This window comes from Notamacropus eugenii, chromosome 6, assembly GCF_028372415.1.
Source record: "Notamacropus eugenii isolate mMacEug1 chromosome 6, mMacEug1.pri_v2, whole genome shotgun sequence".
Lineage (NCBI taxonomy): Eukaryota > Metazoa > Chordata > Mammalia > Diprotodontia > Macropodidae > Notamacropus > Notamacropus eugenii.
In genome coordinates, this window is record NC_092877.1 from 384,864,726 (window position 1) to 384,881,690 (window position 16,965).

At 45.3% G+C, this 16,965-nt stretch overlaps 1 protein-coding gene across 1 annotated transcript in view; it reads right to left on the bottom strand.

The window, feature by feature from the left end:
- Window positions 1-2,311: 2,311 nt before the first annotated feature.
- MB21D2 (Mab-21 domain containing 2) overlaps window positions 2,312-16,965 on the bottom strand; it is a 109,029-nt gene continuing 94,375 nt past the window's right edge. The window contains exon 2 of the mRNA XM_072618872.1: window positions 2,312-5,213. Within this exon, the coding sequence (XP_072474973.1) occupies window positions 3,949-5,213 (1,265 nt within the window). The 3' untranslated portion in view covers window positions 2,312-3,948. The remainder of the gene's footprint in view (window positions 5,214-16,965) is intronic.

Sequence of the window (16,965 nt, forward strand, 5' to 3'; positions counted from 1 at the left end):
ATAAATGTTGGGTGATTTGTTGACGATTCCATTTGGCTGCTCCAACCAGATGTCTCCATGACATATTTTTTCTCCCCTCCACTGCAAATGAAAACTGCTTCTAGGATTAAGATGCCGAGAAGCGAAGGTTTGGCAAGAAGGTTCTCATCTGCCCTTCCCCACCTCTGCCAAATGCTCAGTAAGCACAGATCCATCTTTAGGTCTGTTATTGTGAAATGACCAAGTCGATACTGTAAAACAAGAATGTCATGCAGTGAAAAGGGATCTTCGTATCAAATGGATGTATTGTGCATCAGTTTGGGCATCTAATTACTTTTATTTTTCAAGTGAAAGCTGTTGTAATAACCCCCTTCTGCCACTGCTAATGCCTTCTCTTGAAGACTACCCTCAGATTCAGCTGTATTTGTATGTACTTATTTGTGTATTGTCTCCTGCATTAGAAAGCAAATTCCTGACTCACAGTAAACAGCTAATAAATGCTTGCTGCCCTCCATCCTCAACCTAACCTATTGCATTTGCAGTTTTCTTGGGGAAATGAACAGATCCAATCTATTGAAATAAAATTAAGATCTTGGCTACATGAAAACTTTCCTGTTCTACATCATCTGAATAATGTTGCCTCTTGAGTTTTAAGAGTTAGCCACATTGAAATTACTTTAAAATGAATCTTAAAACTTCTCTGAATGATTTATGAAAGTGGAACTGTACTTTAGAAACTTAGTGATTATCCAAAAGGAAAGAGCATATGTCACTTTACAAAACCACCTCCAAAGCTTAAGTGAAAGGAGATACCAGAAGATCAAAGGACTGCACTATACTAAAGCACTTTTATGGGTCTAGAGTTTGATATTTTGCTATAGTTATATGCATTTTTCCATTGTCTATTCTCTAAAGACAAACTTAAGTGTTTGTAAATTATTCTAACTGCGCCTTTCTCCTAAAAACAAAACAAAAATACAACCCTTCCCTCCAGAATAAAAAGCAAACAAGGCTGTCATATTTCCATTATCCCCAGGTACGTAAAAAAACAGAAATAACCCTTTATGTTTTTAAACAAGTCATAATAGCTAGCACTTCTATAGTGCTTTGATGTTTGAAAAATGTTATATATATAAAATGTCATTTGATAAAATCCAGCTCCCACATAATAGAGATCCCTTAGGGTTTTCTGATGCTTTCTGAGGAGACTCAGCAGCCAGGATGGACGTGAGCTGCTTGACCTCACCAGGTATAGGATCAGTAAAGGTAAGGGAGGGATTTGGAACCTATGGTGACATAGATAATGAGTTGTTGGGTTTTTTTTAATTTCATGTGGAATGTCTGCCCTGCTCAGCTCCACCCGGTAGAGTTTCTGGCTCCCTTCAAGGCTCAGTTCAAAGTCTATCTTTTATAGGAAACATTTCCTGATGCCCTCAGCTGTTTGCATCCTCCTCCCCAAAATCACTCTGGATGTACCAGGTCTATAATTTTCATTGACTTATATGAGTGGACATTGTTCCTTCATTCCCCTGGGATATCTTTGGAAACTGGAATTCTTTCATTTTTGTCTTGGTCTCTCTTTCACCTTCCTAGAACAGTACCTAATACTAAAAAATGAATTTGAAAAAATAAATTTGATTTATTCATTAATTGAAAGTGATCTTGAGTAACAGCACACAGTTGTATGGTTTCCAATCCACAGGAGTCCTAAGATGAGAGTCACATGGAGGAAGGAAGATGTAGATGGCTTAGGGTTTGCATTGTGGAAACAATGAGATCATAGACCCACTAGAAGGAGTATTGCAGTCAATGATTTAACTTCACAGATAACAGACAATACAAATTCAATATACAGGACTGCCTTGAGCTATATACACACTTATATATATACATGCATATACATATATATATATACACACACACACATACACTTAACGTAGTGTGTGTACGTGTGTGTTGTATTTTACTTTTTGTAAGCTCTCTTGGAATGCTTAGATAACACCAAAATATTTTCTCATCTTTGGCACAATCTTAAAAGTCACATGAAATGTGCTTCTTTTGCCAGAGAGAATACAAGAGTAGTCACCAGAAGTGGGTGTATTTAGGATTAGGGTGATCAGGGTTATGGGAGTGAGGTGCACGTCCAGAATGGAGGCAAAGTTGCATTGTGTTCATGGAAGCAAATCTAGAGCTCTTTCTTCTGGATATGGCAATGCAAGCCAAGAGTCAGCTCCAATCTAAAGTTTCAGTTTTGACATAAAAAGTATTTTTGGATTATATTGCTCCTCCTCCCCACCCCAACACACACAAACAAAAACATTTTCAAAGCCAGAAAATTTCAGTTTTTTTATTATCATTGTTTGACCTGTCTTTGACTTAAGATGGTTGATTAAGTTCATTCTCTTTTATAAGCATAACATTAATTCCCATGCAAACCCCAAGGCTGCAAAACCCAACTTCAGCCAGGAGAAGACCTGTAAACTTCTGGATGCTAGAGGTCACCAAGGGAATTCTGAGGGAGTCCTTGGTTCCAGCCGCCACTTTGGGCATCCAGCAAGAGCAGGGAGACTCTTGGAGCTGAAGCTGTTTGAACCTTGGATTGGCAGCTTGGCAGCAGACAGGCCATCAGTGGCTTTCCCTGTTCCAAGCCAACAGTACATTGTTCTAGAGTTACTTCCACATTAAAAAAGAAGCCAAGGCCTGTACTTGATGTAGAGGCTAGAGAATTCTTTCCATTCAGCAAGATTGCAAAATGTCTTCCTGTGCATGGCTGTAGTCTCCAAACGCTGCCATATTCCTGCCCTATCCAAGCTTGCTTTGTAAATGGCTGGTCCCACATCTCATGTCAGGAGCTTGATTTCCAGGACTGCTTCCACTCTCATAACATTTAATTTAAAAAGCTATCCCAGAGGTATATGGAACCAATGCCTCTTGATTCGACCTCTGTGTAATTACTCAAATTGCAGGCAACTACCTTCAAAACATGTCTCAGGCAGGCAAAACATGACCTTATTTCTAAAGGAGAAAACCACCAAAACAAAAGACTGTTCCAGTTTGACTCCAGGGAAGGATTCCGGGACAACTCGGCTGCATTTCACCAGCAGATGGTCATCAAGGTGGGAACACACATACAAGGACTAAGACAATGGCAGAGATTTCTTTAGTGCAAATAACATGAACAATGGTGTGTTCTTTAATGGGACGTAAATAAGGCTTCAAATGATGACACCCCTACAACTAGCATTCGGTCACCCTATTCCGCCTGGAAGGCTGGCAAGATCATCCCTCTAAACCACACAAGACTGGCCTTGGGGGTGATCACATCCAAAGAAACTGTTTCCAAGGCTACAGAATTTGTAGCATTTAATCACTTTTCAAGTCTACGTGTTTTCTTGGTGGAGGAAAAAAAGAGAAGCCCCTCTGACCACCGGACAGGGAGACTGATCCAGGGAGAATACCGAGGCGTTTCCCTTCTCTCCAACATTCCAAGTGATGGGAGCGCATCAAAAATCAAGAAGCCCCAAATAAAAATAGACTTCTTCTCTGTAAGGAGATCACTTCTCCACTGCCACCAAGAGCTCCACACAAAGGAAGAGGAGGAGGGGAAGAAAGGATCACCAGAAAGACCCTGGGCATCTGTAGCTATGGCTCTAATCCTCCTTTAAAGAACCAGGGTGAAACTGGGCCCACCACCCAGCCCCCAACAGAACACCGACAGGACAGGTACAGAGGAGGAAGAGAAAAAGCAAAGGCTGAACGTGAGACGGTAACGTCCTGTTGTAGAAACTGCACCATCGTGAAGACCCAGGAACCTCATGCGAAGCAGCTGTCCTCGATGGATCCAACCTGTGCTCAACACGTAAAAAAACAGAATCAACGCACACGCGCACACACGCACATACACATACACACTAAACACCGTGGAAATCTTAGGATCAAAACCAGAAAAAAACAAGTCCATCAAAAAGCTCAGAAAAATTTATCATCGATTCTGAAATGAGGCCTGGTGACATCATCAGGGTTAATGAAGACGGAGATGGACTTCCCTGGGTTCTCAGTCACTAGCTGCTGCAGTTTTTTGGCTAACCGGTCATCAGGCTGGTTGGGGTCCCCACCGTCGGACTGGGGAGAGGGGATGCTGGTGGTGCTTCCTCGCCGCTGCAGCTCGAGGGTCAGGCGGTTGGCTGCCTTGACGTGCTCGATGGCAGTGCGTAGGTGCTCAGCAGGGTCAGAGCGCACTGAGGAGAGCTTCCGTGCATGAAGCATTACTGTCTCCTCACACAAGTGCTCCAGCATGTTGCACTGAGGGATGAAGTAGTTGGGGCACATCTTGTTCACCAGGCAGTGCTGGAGGTCATCGATAAGGCCCAGTAAAAAATGTGCGGCATAGTCTTCCTGGGCCAAGTAATTGGCTGGCAGCCTGTCGCAGGCCCAGAGCATCATGCTCCGCAGATGGTAGGGACTGATGGCTTTGGGGCGGGAGAGGAGCTTGATGATGATGGCTTTGCAAGCTTGATAGGCCTGCATGAGGCTACTGGAAATGCATTTCTTAAGCTGGACTTCGCTCCTGGCGAAGGACAACCTCCACTCATTGTCCTTTTTGCCTTTATGGGAGCAAGCAGGCACTAAGTAAAAGCCGCTGATGACTTCTTCTTCAGTGATCTTCCCATCCCAGAAGTGATTCTCCATGAGCCAGCTCTGGGCCACTGCAGGCCAGCCTTTGAAAGAGACCACCGGGACAATGTCATAGAGCATGCGACTGCTGCCCACCCCAAGGATGATGGACAGGATCGTCCCGTTCTTCTCGACTTTCTCCACTTTGGGCATACCTCGCTGCGGCTTCTTCTGTATCTCAGAGAGAACAATGCTAATGGAATCATAAAACCAATCAGCCACTTTGGTAGGAGAGAAGAAGTAATTGGTGGCCCCGTTGATGTGGTCCACGATGGTACAACAATCTTTCCATTTGCTGATAGTCCCTTCATCAAAGAGTCGAAGGCTGAGCCAGGAGTGGCACAGAGCCGAGTGGCGCATGTCCAGCGTCACTGGCTGATTTCGGTCATGCAGTTTAAGGGCTGGCACCAGCAGGGTGAAGTCCATGTCATAGTCAGTGCCCCGGGCATAGACATTCAGCTCATCCAGGTCAAGATCAACCACACCTTCCCGGACACCTCCAGAGAGGAGCAGGTACTCATTGGCAACAGGCAGTTTCTGGTCCAATTTCTGCACCATTCCTAAAACAGAAAAAGAAAGAGCAACTTTAGAGACCATTCCCACATCTTGTGAACCCAAGATAACCTCAAAGGTCCTCTTAGGGAAACCTTCCATTTTCCTGATGAGGCAACTGAGGTCCAGAGAGGATGTGACCAAGTCAGAGGTAGTTAGGGTAAAATGAGAGCCTTTCCTCTGTACCATGCTGCTGTCTTTGGTACTGATAGAAAAACGGCCTTCAAGCTTTAGCACTCTGTCCATCAATATAAAAGTAGGCATCGCCTCCTGGAAGAGAGCCCAGCTGAGGGGACTCGTAGAGACTGTGAGTCAGCCTTGGCCCCAAGTATAAGGCTGTTTTGTTTTTTTTTTTTTCCTCATGGCGAATAGAAGGATGAAATGGCTACATAGTGATTTCAAAACCAATCATACAATATTAAAAACAGTCATCTATAATGTAGATCCTCTACTGGCTCCCTTTAAGTAAACGCAGAATCCAATAGGAATGCTCCACTGATGGCATTTAAAAAAAAAGTCTCTTCTCTCTTTTTCTCTGTCTCTCTTTCTTCCTTCCTCCTTCCCCTCCCTCTTTCTCTTCCATCTCTGTCTCTCTGTTTCTGTCTGTCTCTGTTTCTATCCCCTCCCCTTCTGGCCCTATCCATATATTTTGGCACCAATATTTAGTTTACTTCAGAGTTAAATGAATCACCCTGGCATGGGTACGACCCTTGGGTTCTTGGCAGTAATGGTAGTAGAGAACATGAACTGGCAGGTACCCTCTAGCCACAGTGGCTTACAGTTTTCTTGGGTGATGCCATCCAAGGAGCATCTCGGCTAAGTGCACAGAGGCTCCCCATCAACTCAATTTCAGGGTAAGGCATTTCCAGGCAGAGCCACTCTCCATGGCCCTCAAGGTTGAGCTTGGCACTGAGGCTCATGATCAACACCAGTGGAGATACTACTAATGCCAATAAAATTTCAGATATGGAGACATTGAGTATTGGGTTCAAAGGATTGACACCAAATAACGGTCCTCTCCTACTTCCCTGATTCTTGATCCTATCCTCTCTTGAAAGGAACTCAAAGCACTTTCATAAGTACTATTTGAGTTTTGCTACTAATGTTTTTTCCTCATGGGGGAGGGTATATTTCTCAAGAAGTCCATGAAACAATTTTTTAAAAAAATAACTTTTAAAGTATTATCACTCTGTTTTCCTAGTTAATTTTTCATTCAACCAATAATAACTTCTCATTCCTTAGAGTCCCATATCCCAAACTATAACAAACACCCAGGCAGTGGAGTCAATGGTTAGAGGGCTTGCCCTAAAGTCAATGTGGTACAGAGTCAGGTTCCACCTTTGACACATGACTGCTAAGAGCCAGCATTTATACAGCTTTGAGATTTGCCAAATATTTTCCAGAGGATCTTTGATAGTCCATCTTTGATCCAACATGGCTTGGTTGTAGACCCTATATTTCCTGGTCATGTCTGGTTATGTGTCTACATATGTACTCCACTCCCATCCCCGTAACTCTTTCAGTACTTCAAAGCATTTTCCAAGTCTCTAAGTGGCAGGAGATCACGTGATTTGTTTGGACAGAGAGTTGCCTCAAACCAGCGAAATCAGAACCAGCTCATGGATTAACCAGGGAGAGATGGTGCCAAAACGCAGATGGAGGACCTGGACCCCAATTCTCCTTGCGGATCCATCCACTGTGTCAGCATTTTCCAATTTCTACCTGTTCCCACCCCCACACTGTTGTTTCTTTATAAAGCGTTTGCTTTTTTTTGGTCTTTGTATCCCCAGCATCTAACCCAGTGCCTGGTAGACAAAAGGTGCTTCATAAATGCTTGGTGAATTAAACGGATTAAAGTGAATTAGCATCCATGTAGGCAGCCTCGGTACCAAGACTTCTTCAAATATATGATCAAAAAGACCTGGGCTGTCTCCTATTAATAACCAGGAGCAAAACCTCACATTCTTTTATATGACTATACATACAAAGACGTACAGAAACAAAAGTAAAAGAGCTCTGCCTTACAGGAGCAGTGAGGGAGGCAGTGTCTACACTAATCCATACGTAAGAGGTATTTACAGAGGAGGAAGAAGGCAGCCTGTGAAGAGAGTGCCCTCCCTGCTGGGGGGATGGATTTCTGCCTCTGAACTCTTAAGGATCACTGGGCCTTTCCATTGCCCTTGGCGGGGAGGGGGAAGCACAAGTGAGTACAATCTCCATTCCTTTATGGCCTGACTTTGTTGACCTGAAAGTCACAGATGTTACCTGTCAAGGACCTAATGCAGATAACAATTATTTTTGCCACAAATAAATAAAATGAAGCTGAGGGAGGTTAAGGACTTTGCCATGGACACCCAGTTGGCACACCAGTGCAGAATTCACACCCAGATCTTTCCAACTCCACACTTGGCACCACACTGATCCTAGTTTTACAAACTCTCCTTCAGGGCTATTTAGCATGTTCCAAATCTACTTCACTGGCTTTTTTTTTAACTGACCCACGGAGATTCATTTTCTACACATTCCCCATCATCCACCGTATAAGGAAACATTCACTTGAACACACAAAATGCTTAGATTCTGAGAGGAAGAGCTGACTTACAGGCCTCAGAGCTAGGCCAAGCAAAAGCCTTAACTAAAAGGAGTCACTTAATTAATGGGGAAAGCTGACACTAAATGAGCAGTTGCTGAATTTTCTCAGAATAACTAGAAGAAGCTAGTCACCAGTGCCTGGGACTGACGCCTACCCAGGGCCCTCTTCTGGCCTGAAGCTTCAGTGCATTTGTAGTTGGCATATTCAAAGGAAAACCATTCAGAAGATCCTCCTTCTTTATGAGGCTTATTCATCAAATGGGATATTTTGGAGGCTTCAGTCCCAGACTGAGTCCCTCCCTCCCTCCTGGACCCATAGGAAGAAATGGGGGGAAATGGGCAAAGTCCCTAAAAACCATCAGGGAAAGAGATGATTTGGGATTGCCCAGAGGACTGGGAGAGAATATGGATGTGAGGATGTCTTCCAAAGTAGTCTCAATTTGAAAGCAATCTAGAATTTTTTTTCCAAGGTACAGGAAACATCTACACTTATGGAAAACCAAATAACCTGAAATGTTGACACAGAAGCTAGAGGACAAGTGAGTTTTGTCTTCATCCCAGGGGGGTTTTACTCCTGAGAAAATTCAGGCACATCCCCTCTCACTCTGCTCCAGTAAGTCCGACGTGGGCCAGGGAGGAAGGGGCACAGGAATCAGGCAGGCAGAGGGAGAAGAGGAGAAAACAGGCGAATGGAAGTGCCCAGCATGAAGAGTCAACGAACAGTGCAAACTGAACTGGAAAAGTCCTGACGTCGTGTAATCAGAGACAGGCATTGGAGTAGAGCTTGCAGCAATTCTGCAAAGACGCAGACGTTCAGGAAGATCTGAGACTTCAGTTGCTTACTGCTTGTCTCTGGGCACAAAGCTTGCCTCAGTCTCCTCAGCTGTAAAATGGGGATATTAAGAGCATCTACCTCTCAGGGTTGTGGAGAGGATCAAATGAGGTATCATTATTATATTACTCTTTATAGAAACATTCAGTACGGTGTTCAGCATACAGTAGGCACTATATAAATGCTCGACTTTTTTTCTTTTTCTAATTAAAGGGGCCATCCCCTGACTCATTTCTTAAGGAGGCCTATTCACTTAATGGGTGTTACCTTACTCGAAGTGAGAATCTGAAAAGGCCTTAGCCTAAAAGGGTCTGGGTCTCCCCATTGCATCCTAGGCCATATCCAGTCTCCTTGATGAATATCTGGCCGCTGGACCCAGATGGCTCAGGAGGAGAAAGTGAGGCTGGTGACCTTGCACAGCCCTCCCTCCCTCAAAACAAGGACAAGTTCAAGTCATGTCATTCTCTCCCTGATGTCGTGGTCCTCCTCAAGAATGAAGGACAAAATGCAAGTAATAACAATAACCGTACATTTATATAACACTTGAAGCACCATAAAAATTCCTCACTCATGTTATTTCATTCGATCCTCACAACTCTGGAAGGTTGATGTTCTTATTATCCCCATTTTACAGGTGAGGAAACTGAGCCATACAGCAGTTAAGTGACTTGTGCAGGGTCCAGGAAGTGTCTGAACCCAGATTTGAATTCATGTCTGGGAGTCCAACACTCCATCTGCTGCACCCCTGAGTTGTAGGTCGGGGACCTAAGAAGACAAGGGATAATGCTCACTTATCACATCAATGACAGGGTGATCTCTGAAGTGAAAGATAGCATCCCTTCACTGCACCTGCCCAGCCAATCATTCAGTTATTCCCCCACACAAGCAGAAGGAGTACTCTTGGACCTCCCAGGGTTCCCATTGTTGGAGCGATGAGGGAAAGGCATGTGAGTAGCTTCTTCTGTTGAGCAGGTGTCCATCACTGCCTGGGAATCTTTAGTTACAAAAAGTCTTCTGGAAAGAAAACTCAGCTCCCTCCCTCTGGGCTTTATCTTACTAATTATTTTCTGGAAGAGCCAGAAGGGTCGAGTTGAAGGCTTCTTTCCCTCCAGTTTCCACTCTGGATAACCTCAATTTTTCGAGGAAGTCAAGGCTTCCCCTACAGTCAAGGCCAAGTAGCCACCAATTTGCAAGTAATCAAGTATTGGCTGGAACTGTGACTTTCCTGTGTCACTCTGGCTCAGCTTCAGGGGCTCCCACAGCAGCTGCAGCTGGATACTTCATCTTTGACTGATGGCTCCAGGGAAATGCCAAGAGAGGGCAGCTTTCAATTAGGTTTTATTACAGTCTCAGCTCTGCGCCCCAATTGCTCCAAGCACAAGTGAGCTCTTTAGGGTTAGGGTTAGGGTTAGCTTGGCAGGCTGAAGTAAGCCCCTAGAGAACAGAGCCTGAGGCACTCATCTGTCTCCTCCCACCCAATTATCTCACTTGCTTCCCTTGATTCTTTCCTCCTACATCCCCCAATACACAGAGCAGGTGGCCCCTGAACATCTCTCAAGTACCTCTGTTAGATCACATCCCTAAATTCCCTTCTGAGCACCAGTACCAACCAACCATCCTACCACTCACCTCCAGGGATGTCCTCCATACCTAAAAAGCCCTCCCATCTCTCCTCTGCCTCTCAGAATATTTACCTTCCTTCAAGGCTCAGACCCACCGACACCTAGAGAACCAGACTGGATCTGCTCCAGTTGATGTTTTCCCATCCTCAGCTTACTCTACATTTAGTGATCTACTGAGACCCCGTGTTCCAAAAGTCATAATGCAATTTTAAGGGATAGTAGCTTTGACTTGGGGGACATCTTATTTTTGGATTCTGTCAGATACGGTTTGGACAAGATATCTCTGAGGTCTCTCCCAAATCAGATGCTTTAAAAATAAATAGCTATTGAGCCTGGGTTGTAGACAATCACATTCCAGCAAATGAAGCCTTTCCCTTTGTTTTTTTGAATACTAACAGTTCCTCTTGTGGGCAACAGAGGTCCCCACACACCGCTTTATGTTCAAGGTCCACGGCAGCATCTGCTTCATTTTTGTTTCCCCTCAACAGTGAACCAGCTCCTGTGACTCCCAAAGACAGCTCTCCTGCTTCCCAGAAAGAGCAAACAGGAGAAGGGGAAAGAATTCTGGCCAGAAGTCCTGGGAACAAGAGGCTAAGGAGAGCCACATCGACCTGGGAATGTGGTAGGATGAGGGTTGGTGAACAGGAGTGGGGCAAAGTATTCAACAGTGCACAGCGAAGTATAAAGTGACACATTAGGATGCACTGGGGGCTAGGCCATTGTCTAGAAGGCATTGAAGGAAGCTCTGTGGTTCACTGGAGGGAGGGTTGTCCTTGGGAGTCACAGGAGCTGGATTCAAATTCAGCCTTCACTGCTTTTTACCTGCCTGAGCTTAGGCAAATCCTTTCCTTTTCCCTGAGCCTTAGTTTCCCTTTCTTTAAAATGGGAGCTTAGAATAGATGACCTCTGACCTCCCCCCCTTAAACTCTAAGCCTCTGATCAAACCCTCGTGTACTGGCACACCCCACATGCTCACCGAGATGTGTAGTTGGGTGACTGGCTCTGGGGCTTTGGGAAGATGCTTGTCCTCTCCAGGGAAAAGCCATAAACTTAGAGTACTAAGCTAGATCTCCACCTTCTCTGTAGCTCTGTTGTATCATGTCCTCAGGGATTCTCAGGTCACTCCCAGATCTGTTATTCTCTGTTTTAGGATCTAAGGTCCAGCCCAGCTTGGACACTGTCAATATCATCTTCCAGGTTTGACTTTCTATGTTCTAAATTCCTTCCTAGATCTAGAATTCCACATTCTAGGCTCCCTTCCACCTCTATGTTCCAGGTACTATGTTAAATGATCTTCCTCAGATTCAGCATTCTGTGCTCTAAATCAAAAGCTCTCTTCCAGTTCAGACAGTCTACTAACTATGTCTTTACTGGCCATGATGTTTCCATGTTCCAAATTCCCATTCAGCTCTGAAATCTGATGTTCTAAGTTCTCATCCATTTGATCTCAAGCAGTCTACGAACAAGGTGCCCTTTCTTCTTCTTTACAAATCCTCCCCTGCCCCTCAATGCTAGCAAGCTAAGGAGGGGAGGGCAGACATGCCTCCTCACAGGTAGGCAACCACAGAGACTGAACTCCCCAATGCCAGGACCTGCTTCCAGTCATTTTAACTATTAACCGCTTCCCACCCTGATCCCCAAAGAGGAAACACTTCTCCTCCAGCAAGTCCAGGACTCTAGAAGCCTGAGGTCTCCTCGGCTGTGTCTAAGGGATGTTTTGTTACGGTATCATCATGAACAATTCATTCCCACTGAATTTTTAATGCATGCTAGCAGGGAAGGCAGCTCCAGATCGCTGCGTCAATGCCATTAAGAATTCATGAATGAACCTTCAGGTACCAGGGAAAAGGGGGAGACAGTGGCAGAGCCAGAGGAGAATGTCAGAGAATTTCTGAGCCTCAGGAAAGAAGAAGGAGGAGGAGGTGCCATCACAGAGAGCGAGAGCCCTGGGAGCTTAGGAGAAGCAATGCAAGAGCATCATATCTGCATCAATCGCCCTTTTCACTTCAATATGACTTCCTGATTCAAGAAAACAATAACACCATCATGGAATGTAAAGTGTTCACAAAATGAATTCAAAGCCCAGGGATGAGCCAGAAGGTGCAAGGCAAGATGTACCTTTTTTGATGCAAAGAAGTAAAACAACAACTTAAAGGCAGAGAAACCAGGGTGAAACCTGCCACTTGCTGTCAGACAGGTCTTAGCCTCAATATGACTCAGTTTCCCCCTTTGTAAAGAATCATTACACTAGATGATTCCTGAGGTGCCTCCAGCTCTAGAACTATGAAGCTGTCTGGTGCCAGCTCAGTCAAAGCGCTGTCCAATTTCCGAGCACAAGAACATTACTTACACACCACTTCCCAAGCCACATTCGAAATCCCCCTCAGAGAATTCTGGGGCTCCTGGGGAGCAAAGCTGCTTCTCTCTAGCCTCCAGCTCTACTCCCTGACCAATCTAATCCTAAGCAGGATTTATGAAAAGCTTGCAATGTGCCAGGTATCTAGCCTTCAGTCTTGGACCCAAAAGGGAAGAGGCACTATCCATGAAAACAGGTGAGAGAGATAAGCTTTCTTCTTGGGGGGGTCCCTGATTGGCTGGGCAGCCGAAGGCCTCCATCTCCTCACTTTTGTCCTAGTAAATTGAAACTACCTGCCTGTACCCAGAACTCCAGGAAAATCACTGGTTTGCTTGTAAACACTTTGTAATGAAGAGACTGAGTCCTGTCTTCAATATGGCCATTACAAGGCTAGTAACAATAATTATAGCTAATAATGATAGCTAGCATTTGCAGAGAGCTCTAAGGCATCCTAAACACTTCACAAATATTATCTTATTTTTATTCTCACAAAAACCCTGAGAGGGAAGTGTTACTGCTCTGGGGAACCTAAGGCAAACAGAGGTTAAGTGACTTGATCCGGATCACACAGCCAGTCAATGTCCAGTCTGTGACTGGACTGGAACTCAGGTCTCCCTAATTCCAATGAACCACTAAAACGCCTCACTAATAGACTGCAGAACTTTAGGAAAGTGCAAATGCTAGTTGTAAGTACAACGTTAATCATTGCTAGAGTCATAATACCAGTTATGAGCAGGCATTTATTTATGCTAGGTCATTTTGTTTCAAAAGAAAAAGTTACGAGAAACTCCTGAAAAAAAGTCATTTTCTAAGAAAAAGAATTGAAGCCAATTATAGGATTGTTTCAGTTTAATTCAACCAACACTTACTGAAGCCGGGTCTATTTTTCTAATGTGAAGGACTCTGGGAAGCTCCCGAGATAAGTCATTCAGGTTCTACCCTTTATGAGACAACAATCTGTTATGGGCAAGGACCCCATGGACTGAGGGAAAATACAAACAGAAAGCAGGACAGACAGGTGTGAGGTGTTACCGAGAGGTGTGAGGAAGTAACGCCACTGTAGATGCCAGGTGCTTGGGGAATCGGGGAAGCTTTCTGAGGGGAGGTGACTCAACACTTTGGCCTTAAAGGATCTGTGGGACTGATTTCCACATATCTGTCATAGGCATTTCTTAAGTCTAGTTACTATGTGGGGCCAGGTGTCCTGTTAAGATCTGGGACACAAAGAAAGGCAAAAACCGACCCTCTCCTCAAGGAGCTCACCCTCTACTGAAGGAGACAAGGAATAGGCACCAGCAGTGGTGGAGGTGGGAAGGGGCCTCTTGCAGAGGTGGGATTTAGCCTAGGAAGCCAGGAGGCAGAGGGAAGGGGAGAAGAATCTAGGCTCTGGGGAAAATCAGTAAAATATATGGAGTCTGGAGCCAGAGGGTAACGCAGGAGAAGCAAGAAACAGGCAAGGAGAAACAGAGTCCATGGACTGTAGAATGCATGAAGGGGAGGGAACAGTAAGAAGGGCAGGAAGTCTGGAAGGAGCCAGATTTGGAAGAGCCTTGAATGGCAGACGTTTGTACTGGATGTGGGTGAAATTTGAGAAATGGGGCAGCACTTTGAACAAGCTCATCTTCTGCCTGGGTCAAAGGGCCCTCCTTCTGAACGCTAATGTTTGTCCAGTAATGCTGTAAGGCTGTAGTAATAGCAGCCACATTCAGAAGAGCTAACCTTGAGTATCAGCCAAAGGGAAGCAGAGAGACTCCCGATGGTTTTGGTGAAACGCGTGGCATCCCCGATTAAATATCACACAAGAAGCAGCAGAGAATGTGCCAGCACAAAGGCATAACCAGTCAATAAGTGTTTATTAAGTGCTGTCTGTGTGCCAGGAACTGTGCTAAGAGGCAGAGATACAAAGAAAGGTAAACGACCCTTGGTTGTTCTTGACAAGGTCACAAGATGGAAGATAACATGCAAACTTCTGTGTACAGCTATGCCATGTACGGGATAAATAGAAATACTAAGAAAGAGAAGGTGTCAGAATGAAGAGGGATCAGGAAAGGATTCTTATAAGAAGTGGGATTTTAGCTGGGACTTGAGGAAGCCAGGGAATCCAGGAAGCAGAGAGATGAAAGGAAAGAATTCTGAGCAAAAGGGACAGCCAGGGAAAATGCATGGAGTCAGGAGAGGAGCATCTTATTCGAGAAAAAATGAGGAGGGCAAGGAGACTATCACAGAGCATGTGGGAAGGAATGCTGGGGAGAGAGAGGTTAGTAAGATGGAAGAAAACTGGAAAGGTAGGAGGAGCAGTTTGTAAAGGGCTTTGATTGCTGCCCTAAAGATGTCATATTGATCCTGGAGGTGATAGGGAACTACAGGAGTTTCTTAAATTGTGGGCTTGCATGGTCAGACTTGTGTTTCAAGGAAGGTGAATTTGCTGGCTGAGTGGAAAAGGGATTGGAGTCAGGAGACACTTCTATCAGCGAGTTGTTGCAGCAGGAAAGGCCTGAGTGGTGAGAGCCTGAACCTGGGTTGTGGCAAGGTGGAGGTAATAAGGGGGCATATACAAGCGATGCCACAGGACATAAGAAGCAGGGCTTGACAACAAATCAGAGGGAAGAGGGAAGCAAGAATAGGCCTGAATTCTAATCCTCGGCCACTGGAGTAATGGTGGTACCCTTGGCAGTAAGAAGGAAGAGGGGAGGGTTTAGCTGGGCTGAGGAACCTGCAGCCTCAGTCACATGTGGCCCTCTAGGTCCTCGGGTGCAGCCTTTTGACTGGGTCCAAGTTTTACAGAACAAACCCTTGTATGAAGGGGATTTGTTCTAGGCAGTTTGGATTCAGTTGAAGGGCTGCAGTTGAGGACCTAGAGGTCCATGTGTGACTCCAGGTTCTCTATCCCTCCATCCCCTTGAGTACAAGGTACTCAAGGTCACTCATTCAGACCTAGGAAGGCCATCTTGTCCTTTTCCATTGCTTTATAAATGAACAAATAGATTTAGGAAGGGCAAGGGCTTTGTCCAAGGTCACAAATTATGATGGGTAAGAATCAGGATTTGAATTGAGATCTTCCTGAATCCAAGCCCAGCACCCCATCCACTATGCCCCAAGAGGCTTTTCTTATTGGGGCCTCACTGTAAGCCAGCTAGGGAGCTAGAGCTAGCCCACGGAAGTGGTGACACTCAACCCAGGGCCTTTGGTCTCTACATCCAGTGTGGGCCCTGTAGGCCCTTTCACCAGAGTGCCCATGCCTCCAAGGGCAGCTGTGTTTTGTCCCAGCTCACGTTTTTTTTTTTTCCCTCTGTGGTCCTCAGGGATTAAAGTTCCAAAGAGAGGGGATATGGAACACATCTTTCTAAATGTCCCAACATGGGCTCAGAATGAACAGTAAGCAGGGCTGGATGCTGCCCTTTGGCTATCCCCCGTTATTCCACCCCCGGTCAAAACTGTAGCAGAAACTCCTCCTCGCCCTCCACGGGGATAATGACTCAGACAGCATCTTTGGGACTGGCACAGTGGCTGACTGGTGACTAGAGTCTGTCTGGAACACAAAGTGAGTGATTGATTGCCAGCGTGTTACCCCAGAGCCAGAGCTGCCAAGCTGAATGACAGACAGCTGCCCCTCCCCAGGCTCCACAGCACACCCAAGCAGTCATTTCATAGCTCGGAGGCATTCTCAAAGGTCAGTGGGCATTGAGCACAGGGTTCATTTGGAAACATTACAACCAACCTCCAAGCACAACTAGAGATCAGGTCCTGGGAACCTGAGAAAACACTGTGAGGTAGGGTCTTAGAGTCTCCAGGCTTATCTGTCTTCACTGCAATGAAAAGAAAAGATGCCAGACAGAATGGATTAAACACCCAGACACAGATGAGTTCCTTTCCAAAACCTCACCATGCTAGATTTTCCATTGTGTTTAAGTGAAAAGATCTGAGGGCCTTTTAATGCCTTTCTTTGCTGGTAAAGAGTCATAAGGAGGATCACAGGAAACGATGAGAAAGAACTTGAGAAAACCTGTTCCAGAACCCTCCTCATACTGAGGACAGAGAAGCAGCCCAGATAGGGGAAAGAGCAGTCAAGTGGCACAGGGCTGGACTCAGTCTGGTCTTCTAGGGGATGTGTCACAAAATTTGACAGATGGAAAGAACCTCAGAGGACATTTTGCCTAAACTAGGCCTATACCAGAGCCACATTTGCATTCCCAACCAGGGGGCAGCTTGGCATCTCCTTGAAGACCTCTGGTGATGGGGAACTCATCACCTCTCAAGGTGGCCTAGCTCTAAATATTGGGAAATGCCAATCACTGCATGCAGTTAATGAGAATCAAAAACCAGTGATGCATTCAAAGAGATTTTCTGTACAGAAGGAT